We start from the raw sequence: 11047 nt of genomic DNA on the forward strand, positions 1-11047 counted from the left end.
TTTTGGAAAATGGCTGCAATGAAACAAAGAGTGAAAAATTTAAAGGGGTCTGAATACTTTCCGTACCCACTGTACACGAGAATGCAGTGTGTCACAGAGCACAGAGCTTAGTTTTGTACATACAAGAGCAGCTCTTCACATTAGTGATAATAGCTGAGTGTGTAGTGCCATGATGGTAGAGTCACATTTCAGTGAAGCTGGAGGTAACCGAGTACACTTAAAAGCCCATTAGTCCCTGAAGGAAGACATTAGCTGTGGCCATGAGACCCCGTCTACATTTTGCTCCCAGTAAAAACAGTAATTGAAAAGTAAACAAAAAACTTGTAAGAACAAACTTGCAACTTCAGTGGCAGATTCATATCCCAAAATATCTAAAGAAAATGTTGGAAAGCACGACTAAGCAATTCCACTTGTTGCTTGTGTGTTTGTTGTCTACTGTATGTGACCTTTCCCCTCTTTTATAGTTTCCTCTTGCTTTCCAGGTGTGTCCATTAAACAATAATGCAAAACCAAATGTCAAATAATAAAAACAACAGTGATAGCACCAACAATATAAAAAAATAACCTGAATATGGTAGCTCAGTTCCAACTAAGGATAGATTTTACACAGAGATATCTGAGACCGAGCTCAGGCAAAAGTCCACACTTGCTTCCAACGGACCCATCAAATGTTGGGTGTTTACTAGAATGGACGTTAAACGTGCTTTCATTGGTGCTCACACCAGTAATTGCATCCTTGGTAATTATCCTTCATTCTCTCCAGCTAATGAATGTTTTAATGCTCACATTAGAGCATTCATTTAGCTCATAACAGCATTTTGATTACTACAAGCCAATTAAGATCAATTTTACTTTGTGACCTTTATGATCAAAACCGAATGTCCCAATTAAATGTCATGAATGATGAACCATAGACTTCTGAGAGATTGATTTGAGATGAGGAGTGCTGTACAGTTTGACACGGCATGCGTGTATATGCTGTATATGTCTCTATATTGCTGCGACAAACATATTGTAGTTCAAATGAGCAATTTGTTATCTGCCTTTGACATGCATCCTGCAGTAGCTCAACATTAATTGCATTATTCATATTCACCGTATGTGACAAAAGATTCTTCTTCCATCCTGCATGCCTCCAGGAATGTCATTACCATTCTACAGCATCGCTACATGGGTTTTATCCTTTTCCCACAAAAGCCATAAGTGAAGCAAATCATAATGAAGACAGCAAGGGACAGCTCTGCTCTCATTTGTCCTGCTCAGTAATATTAATTCACAACCCCGGCAACATATAAAAAGGGATAATTCTACAAAAGACATATGGTCCAAATCGATTTCTTCATCGTGGCAGCCCACCACAGAGCTGCTTCCTTCAATAGTCCACGCTAATTGGTCTAACGTATGAATGATGTGTTGGCCTGGCTATTAAAGGGATCTAATTCTGTTGTCTCAGGTCTGTGGCAGCAGTGGGAAGGAATCTGCATGCTGGTCTTTGCCATAGTGTAGTCTGAAGCCTCTACAACCAAGACTCAGATATACATAATGGATGAGGAGGAGCGTGCCAAGGAGCCAGCTGGCATGATATAAGAGGAGGGCTGTGTTCAGCTTTAGACAAATGTGCAGAGATAGTCCAACCCATATGGATCGGCTTTGGGAATCCAGCAAGGTTAACACTCTCTTGGAGCTCCACAAGGTTTGACTGAGCTTCTTATAGGAGAGGATGAGATGGAGGTGCTTCTTATCGTTTACACTCTCACCAACGATACATTAAGCCATTGAGCTGCAACCTGCCCACTATTTTCTTTCCACCTGCAACCACATCTCTTATCCTGACTCCATGTCACATGTTGCACATTGCTGTGCAGACACATTTTAGGTCACATTTGTAGGACACATTGCAGGGATTACGTTCTACCGATCCACCTACCTACCTACCTAAGGATTCCCAGTGGGTAGAAGGTTAATTGGAGTAGTCTGGCCATTAATGGAGACTGTCCTTGCCAGAGAAACGACGGCATCAATCATTAGTTCAAAGGCTTCAATTGACCCATGTTTGATATTTGTGATGACGGTGCAAAGGGCCTGACTTTGACACCAAACACCGCGGTTCATGTTACACGTTTGCTACCAAATGTCAATGATGTTTCAACCATGACGTATATATTTTCCTAATCTTATCCATTAAATTTACCAAACCTTTACCAGCGGTGGCAGATCAGAAAAGGCTGTTTTGTAAGACAACCTATTCGGCCATTTTGTGTTTGGACTTGCATTACTGGCACTCATGTATAAATGCTGTTGGATGTGAATGATACACACACTTGCTTTACTTACTGTTACACTGGAGTAGGGTACTCAATGTCTTTAAAATTCTGGAAAGACACAAATCCCTTTTCTCCTTGGCTGTAATAGCTACTCTTTGGGTCTTTTCTTCATTTTCTCATTTGTCAGACCTGAACTAAAATGGAACAAATTATGATAAGGGCAAAGATCAGATTGTGTCTTACTTTACCCAGCAGCTGTCAAACCCAATTGATATAATACAGAACTCTAGCTTCTTTACAGATGTTTCTCTTTACTCACTGTAGCTGCTCAAAGGGATTTAAAAAGGTAATTTTAATACTACCCCTCACTATTTTATAGTAAACTCATGCACACAAATGCCCTTATCTTTAATACTGAGCTTGAGGTAAAGAGTGAGAGTAGAGTTTTTTTAAAAGCCCCACAGAGCCTTTTGTCTAATTTAAGACGGAAGAGCAGATGTATTTTTATCATCATTAGTTGTATGTGTTTAGCATCCAGAATCACACAGAAGCTGTAAAAGCTGAATTTGTTTTTGCATTGCATATACACAATGACAAAGTACCTTTGTGACGAGAGTGAGGGAAACTTGCGGGTGCATCAAACAGTAACATATGGCCATGCTGTCATGGACACCCAAGGGGATTGTTGTAAGCAGAGAGGTGGACAACAAAGACAAAGGACAGAAACAACAGGCACAGGGAATCTTAACAGAAGGTAAAAAAGATAGCAAAAACCTAAACACTGATAACAAGAAAATGCAACACAGCTACATATATTCTACTCACTGACAGCCATCTATCACCAGCTGTTCATCAGAGGGAGAGAACAGCCTGCCTCAAGCTCAGCCAGTCTGCAGTCTGCAGTTGTTGGACGGAAATGTAGCATAAGGTTGAATCTAACATTTTTTCATAACCTACAAGAAGGCACAACAAACAAGAGAAGAAGGACAGTAGCAGCCCTCTGCCAAGCAATTAACTGGTGATTTGGCACAGTAGAGATTTCCTCCCAGGTGTCCCACCCTCTTCCTCGCATGAAGCCCGTGTTGTTCCACGCCTCCAGTTTCTCCTGATGTCCTCACAGGCATCGTATTAGTTGTGCCAATAAAGCTTTTCATTTGGCTGTTTAAAAGGAAATGGAGAGGAAGTGTTCCCATGCTTAGCCTGGCAACCTCTGCTGAGTGGACTACATTCATTTTGTCCTCCGTATTGCTCAGGAAAAGGATTCTGTCATGCAATATAAATGGTTGCCTAAGAAGGGCAAAGTGGCTCATACAGATTGTTCTCTCCAAGCTCCACTCGCATACTTACACCAGCAGCATTCTGGATTTCCACATGGCTACAGATTATAGCTTTGTATACAGAGGAGATGAGAAATGTGAACAAAGCCCAGTTAAAGGCTTCATTTAGGTCAAGGGAAATAACCCATATAAGATTTGAATGATTCATCATGTCATGTGATTTGAGTTTTATTTTCTGATAGCATTTGGTGATTTTCAACTGGTCAAATATTAACATGCTGTATCTTTTCTATACCAGAGAACACAGAAAAAAATCACAATAAACAAAAGAATTGTTTCAGTTCATGACCTTTGCTTGAATTTAAAACCTTTTGACACATTAACACCATTCACAAAAGAGTATCTATTTAAGTTTGAGTTAAGTTTGGCTTTATTGTATTTGGAGGCTATTTAATCTAATAAAACACCCCAGACCTCATTACTAAATCCAATAACTTGCGAGGGAGAAAATATTTCTTCAAACCAGACTGTGACTCTCATTCTCTTGGTCTCTCTCCGCTATCAATTGGTATTCAAAGGGAAAGTTAATCTTCAATCACTGAACCAATAATATTGTATTAGCAGCTACAGCATAAATGAAATGGGTAATATGCTGTGAGAAACATTGAAAGATGAACAACCCACCCCTTGCAAGACCAGTCCACTCTTATACTCCCTTTCACCCCAATTCCAATTTATCAACTCCAGACTTTTGTCACCTTTAAATTGGATTTAGCTGGTGAGAGCACATTATAATTCATTCTGGCTCTGGCCTTGTTTCACGAGGTTGCAACAGTGCGCTTCCATTTCAGTGACATCCAAACAGCTATACAAATGTAGGTCAGCTGAAATGCTAATTAAGCCCAATCATCTTACAATCCACAGGCGTTAGCGGGTTGTAAACAACACTGTCAGTGTTGCATGATTACAAAAGTTCAATTCAAAAACAGTCTATTTCTGTTTAGTGTGTGCCCTGGGACATTGATGGAACCATAAATTCATTAAAAGTCTGCTTCGACATTACGTGTAATGCATTTCCCTCTTATCCTGTCTTTTTCTTGTATTCACTCAAATTGTGTGCTAGCTGGCAGGCAGGGACAATTTAGTAGCTATATTGTGAATGGGAAAAACTGATGAAGAAGAGTCCTGTAGTAATGTAGTCTGGATAAGACATCTTTATCACATCTCATCACTTTATCATTACAGCCATTATCCTCAGGAATATTACTCACCTTTCTTGTCCCCAAAGAATAGGGTCTGTTGTGCAGGGTTTGACCACTGGAGGGAAGTGTTATCATTGTAATCCACACGACAGGTCATGTTTGCTGCACCCCCCTCCACCACCGTCACATTCTGAGTTATGGGGAACTGACCTTGGCTACCTGTAGGATCATGAGACAGAGTTGGAGGTCAAGGCTGGGACATGAATAGATTGCTGTTTAGGACTGGTTGCTACTGTCTTTTCATTAAATCACATTAATGTCCCATTCAGACTAGACACCTTTCAAAGTTAATGTTCTGTCATCACATTGCCCAATTACATTAATGTCTTCATTACATCCCAGTAAACCAAAGATAGCTTCATGAAATCCTGGTTGACATGGACTCCAGCCTTTCGACAGCTGTTGATGCTAGAAAACACTTTTTTTTTTTACGGTGGAAGGAGACAATGGTAGGTTTACTCTCCCAGAGCGCCTTCCTCGCTGCCTTATTGCACGGCCCTAATTGGTAGCATGGCCTAATTAGAGCTAGTCATGTTCTGTTGTAGAGTCTAGAGCGGCAGCTGGGTGGTAAATCGACACATAATCCTAGACACTGTGGGCCTTCGAGCCGAGCGACTGCCTTGCCCTGAAACCGCCGCTCGTCACAGTGTGCAGAAGACAACCAAATGAGGCCTAATCACCCAGCCTTGCTGGATTTTACCTTCTTATTCCACATTTGTACTTGTCGTCTCAGCAAAGTCCCCTAATTACACTGCAGAAGCATTTCCGTCCTGCCTCTGTTTTATTGAACTCTGCCAAGCTTCAGAAACAGATGTCTGAAACCAGTAGTCTTTTGTAAGGGAATTGTGAAAAGACAAAGTGTGAGCTAATATGAGCTTGACCAGACCAGCCCCTTTGAGGCTGATAACAGGAAACAACAACAGTGTTAGAGCTCTGGTGTTCACGCTTGAAGCGGAATTTGCTGAATTTGCCTGGGAGCGTTTCACTGTCCCCGTCCTAATCTTTGTGCATGTTTTCTCTTGATTTCATAGGTTTGCTTTGTTTTCCTCTTGTAATGTGCCAGACTATGAAGGTGACATTGTCTCTGCCTCTCCCAGGCACTGTTCACCACAGGGACATTTCTACTAAGGGAGCAGCTGTCTGCCTCATTAGTCCTCTCAAATGGGGGAGCAGAGGAGCCTGGGACAGCCAAAGGTCTGTGGACCTTCCTTGACCTCGGTTGTCCTGATGGAGACCACTGTCAGCTCGAGGTGAAGGTGAGACTGACTATAAATAGTAATGGGAGAAGGATTCCAACAGTGCACATTACTTATCTGCTCATTACACCCAATCACATCAACAAACACGTCTCAGTTTCATCATGTCATTATTACAATGATTCAAATGCAGTTGCCTGGATGTCATTTGGCAATCCAGCAAAATCAGCTATGCATGTCATATTAAACAAAGGAAATGAGTGGGGATGGATTGTGGGTATGGGGCCATGTGGAGGTTCTGCCTGTCTCCAGCGTAGACTTCTTACTATTCACAAAGATGCTGCTAAACAAAGTAAAATCCAAAAAGTGATGAATATAATTGTAAATCCCTTAAATTCTGGTTGGGGTATGCTCGATTGCTTAATCAAAAACCTGTTGCTGAAATTTCTTTTATTTATGCCTGAGAGGAAAATTAAGGTTGTACACATAATCAGTAGTAAGGTTGTGACCTAAGCGTGGTTTTCAAAAGAAGTGTCAGTGCAGGTTCCTGTGCACTGCAGCTAACTGGGCTTCACCTAATACATTCATGAAATTCCAGTCCTGACATTCTGTAGCAGTCTAGAGTGTGGCAAATGCTGTCCTTTCTGTGCAAACATAATCCCCAGTGCCAACTACAGACTGTATTTCTTTTTTTTTTGAGATGGTGATTCAAGGGCAGTCGGCCTTCCTTTTACAGCACAGCGCCAAACAAAACTCCAGGGAGCTCCCACTACGGCTGCTATACTGTGCTGTGTTGCTTCTACACTGAGCTCACTTTAAAGATGCTTATGTTCAGGTGTGTGTGACAAGAGAGATATTCCACCACATGTTTGATTTAACTAGTGGCACATTTTGTATAAATAAAATGTGGCAGCACTTTACAACTCTGTAATAAGAGGATGATACATCGTTAATATCTTGTAATAGGGTACTGCCATGATAATAACAAAAGGTGACAACCTGTTCATATCTAGTGAATGTACTGGTACACTGGGGTTTCACTTTTGTAACAGGGTAAAATGGCTAAAACAAGCTGGAAAATAATCACAAAGAACTTCTCAGTGATAATGAGGCACTAATGGGTTATAGGCTTTACACACTCATTGTTCACCCACACGCCTTCTCACTTATTTTGTCTGATTAAAAACTGGGACTGACATCTGTCTCGACCTCCTGTAGGCATTTGTTTATGCAAAACATTTTCAGTGTCTATAATAATTGCCATTCTATTCTATTCTATTCTATTCTATTCTATTCTATTCTATCTATTGGTGAAAGACATCATTCCCTATTACCTTAATATAACTGAGCTGTGTTATAATATTCTATAAGTTGCAAAGATGCAATACATTGTGCTCCACAAGTTTAAAACAAATCATTAAATAAAAGACTCAATCTACAAAGCAGTAACACTATTTCAAAACATTGAATGAAAGCCAATATATGTGGGATTCAAACATTGTGGATGTCTACCGCACACATTCACATGGATGGATGGATTGTCTCATTTATCGGAATAAGAAGCCTTCAGAAGTTTGACAGTAGCTGACCTACAGGTACTCTAGGCAAGGAAGGGTGCAACAAAAGCTTGAAGGTAACAGTGTAGATATGTTAAGCCAAGGCGGTTTTCCTATAAAAGCCATCCCAGTGAAAGGGAACAAACAGTTCTGAGAGAAGTAATGGAAGTATGAAGGGTGTCTGCGCCGCTGATGATCCCAGACGACTCAGTGAAGCACAGTGAAAAAATGAGGAATAATTGAGGAAGCAAGTTTGCAATATGCCTTCAGAGGGTATGGGCATCTTAAACACAAATCATATCAGTTATAGAGGCTAAAGGTCTTCCATACTGGGCATTGCTGTATTCTTTTTCAAGCATTTAGGAGAAAGATACTGAAAGGCCTGCTCCAGTTTGACAGTTTGCACACATTTACAGTAGACAGCATGCAACCTGCCAGTGCCTGCTATGACTGTGAAAAGGTGAGGTGTGAACTTTGTAACCCAGGATATCTTGATGAAAGTAGCTGATGCCCTCGATTAGTGTTTGCTTTTTTTCATGCTGGCAACTCTTCACCTTTAAATCCACAAATATCATGAAGTGCATGAAGAAAAGAAACATTCAATATGTGATAAGGCACGTCAGCGCTTCTCTCGCCCTCTTTTTCTTTCCAATCCTGCCTCTCTACAGCGTTCCACAGGGGAGGTTAGGACTAAAAACATGTTAAATAAAACTCATTTGTACAGAAAATTTAAGTTAATCAATTAAAATTCCAGCTTTTTCACCGTTTATTTTGGTGTGCATGTGCTTTTCATCAAAACATTTCCAACATCAGCCTGCTTATGGGCCTGAACCTTAAAGCTATAATTGGTCCCTTGGCAGTGCTTTCCCCTATCACAATGTTTTTTTATGACGGTCACATGGACCTGAGAGCTGCTGTTTTTCTTCTCTTTTTTTAGTGCTAAAGCAAAGAGCCCACTCCAGTGAAAGCTGAAACTGGCAATATCACCCTGAGCTTGGAGATTATGGTCCACATTCAGGTGGGCCACCAGCATACTGATCATCAGTCACAATGTCAGCACACATGAGATTAGTCAAGTTGTTTGCTGTGCTTCACACAGTCAGAATGCTGCTGACACATCTCTCCACTGTGACATTAACTTTCCTACAGAATCAAGTGACACTTGCTCATAAATCAAATATTTACCTGCACAGCTTTGAAATGAGGTCGAAATGTAGATGGGGCACAGAGGATAGCATCTTCCTTGTAAACACAAATATTTTATGATTATATTTTAAAAGGAGAGCCACACAAATCCTGTCTGTGTTAAAACACAGACAGGATTTAAATGCCTTCTCTTCATGTCTGGACAATTTTGCGTGGGATGAGGTCAGTGCAGCAGGTGTCGAGTATAAATATGAATGCAGATGTTCAGAATCACTGGCTGTTGAGTGTGCATTAACGATAAACTATTTCATTTCATCCCAACCAGCCCCTCTTTAGACCATAGCCTAATGGAATCTGAGTCTGACAATATTAGAAGCCAAGAATATGATATTTAGCTTATTGATTTTGTGAGTCTTGTGGCCTGGGTGGGTATCTAGAAAATGTGAATATGGAGGGAGTTAGAAATCTTTATGACTCTACTTGGAGGGAGCATTAAAGTTAGAGGAAGAGTTAGATAATGAATGTTAATGAAGTGCTTTATTATTATTGATGATGTGGAAATCGTTTGGTTCTGTTTTCATATGATTCTCATGGGAAAATCACAGCATGTGGGGAAACCTGGTCTGAAACGTAGATAAGCATAGCATAGCGTAGCATATATAATTTCACCGATTTGTCTAATGACCACTGATCCAGGGAGAGAGGTGAAAAATACAAGGAACATCTCTGTTGAGGAGAACAGAGTTAGTGGAGGAAGAATGAGCCATACCACCCCAAAAGCCTTTCTCAGTTTCAGCTGACTGCACCAAATAATGGAAAGCAGTGCCTTGATGAATGGCTGGAGAGCAGTCAAGCACACCACTGCAGAATAAACTGTAAACTGCAGGCAGCCATGATAAAAAGAAAACAAATAACTCAGAAAACAGTTCAAGAAATAGCCAATGCCTCCCATTCATAACGGAATAATAACAATTATTAATTTTCATATGAAATTAATTCCAGGCACTTTATCAAACCACAAGTTCACCTCTGGTGTTTGGTTTTGCGAACGCTTCCTAGTAAATAGAGATGTTGCAGGTGCTGGGCTACCTTCTGCATGCTAATGAGTCATGGCAACTTCACACTGTGCCAGCCAATGACCAAATGCCATACAGCAACATATCTACAAAGCACATACTGGATGTATCCACACTGAAAACTGAATGCCTGAAAATTCAGTTTGTTGGTAATACAATGTGAAGACTGCCTCTACATTAAGGTCTGCGTTAGTTGTACTTTTAGGTCTGCATTAAGCTAGTCAATGATTACGGCTGTGTTCAACATCAGGGTTGGGCATTGTTTGGATTTGAATTGATTCTGGTTCTCATCTCCTTTCTGACTCTTCGAGGGGTGGAGCTGAAACGGGTCGCATGCTTACGGAAACCAAAACTTGGGCATGTTAAATTTGGAAGTGATGATTGGATTTGAAACCAAATCCTCCAAACGCTTTCAACTGCAATCGTGATTTTTGAAACAATTCCAAGTAGGAGTCGGTTCCTGATGTCCTATTCAACATGCCCTCCTTCACCTCCCCTAAGCACTTGCCCTTGGAGGACTGCCCGCTTCAATCTTAAGAGTCGTTCCATTTGTCTGAAAAACTGAAGCGAACATGGTGAGACCGACCCTCGGAGGGCAGCGTGAGCGAGGGAACAACGATGGTCGCTCCAGAGGTGGAGATCACCACGATGCATTGGAGTTATGCATTTGGTACAAGAAACTACATCCGTGGTACTGTGGCAGTGACGTCCAGCTGCTACAACTCCTGCTGCTGATCCCCAAAGAAGGAGAAGAGGAATAAATACATGTCCTCATTGACAGCTTGATTTTTTACTGAAACATGTAATGTAACTGTCAGTTAATGCATACTTTTTACTTTTTCTTTACTAGATAGTTGTACGTGTGATTTATCTATTTCAACAATATCTGTAAATGCATGGAAGAAATTCAGTTTTTTGCGAGATATAGTCCAAGCATAATATGATTAATCATGACACAGATCACAAACTTACTAAATCTGAAACTCCTGCAGCTGATTAGCAGGTCTCATTGAAATGAGTCTGCTGGTATTTATGATGTGTAAAAAGCATAAATATTTGCTGATATCAACAATATTTGTATAGCACCTTTTGTACAAGAAATACCTTACAATCAGGAAATTGCACGCCATTAGAAGACATAAAATACACATAAACGGGAATAGAATGCCATCATTAATAGAAAACAACACTGAAGCTAAAACGCACTTGAAGCAGCAGCACTAAGCCCACAACTGGTGGTCGATCCGTGTAGTTTGGTCAGATGTGTTCC

General features: G+C 40.7%; 1 protein-coding gene across 3 annotated transcripts in view; it reads right to left on the reverse strand.

Annotated features, from left to right (window-relative positions):
- cadm2b (cell adhesion molecule 2b) overlaps window positions 1–11047 on the reverse strand; it is a 161652-nt gene that overhangs the window by 29734 nt on the left and 120871 nt on the right. For all 3 annotated transcript variants that reach the window (XM_034868101.1, XM_034868100.1, XM_034868099.1), the window contains one exon: window positions 4813–4962. In XM_034868101.1, coding sequence (XP_034723992.1) covers window positions 4813–4962 — 150 coding nt within the window. The remainder of the gene's footprint in view (window positions 1–4812; window positions 4963–11047) is intronic.

The sequence above is a fragment of the Etheostoma cragini genome, chromosome 3 (assembly GCF_013103735.1).
Source record: "Etheostoma cragini isolate CJK2018 chromosome 3, CSU_Ecrag_1.0, whole genome shotgun sequence".
In the NCBI taxonomy this organism is placed as follows: Eukaryota; Metazoa; Chordata; class Actinopteri; order Perciformes; family Percidae; genus Etheostoma; species Etheostoma cragini.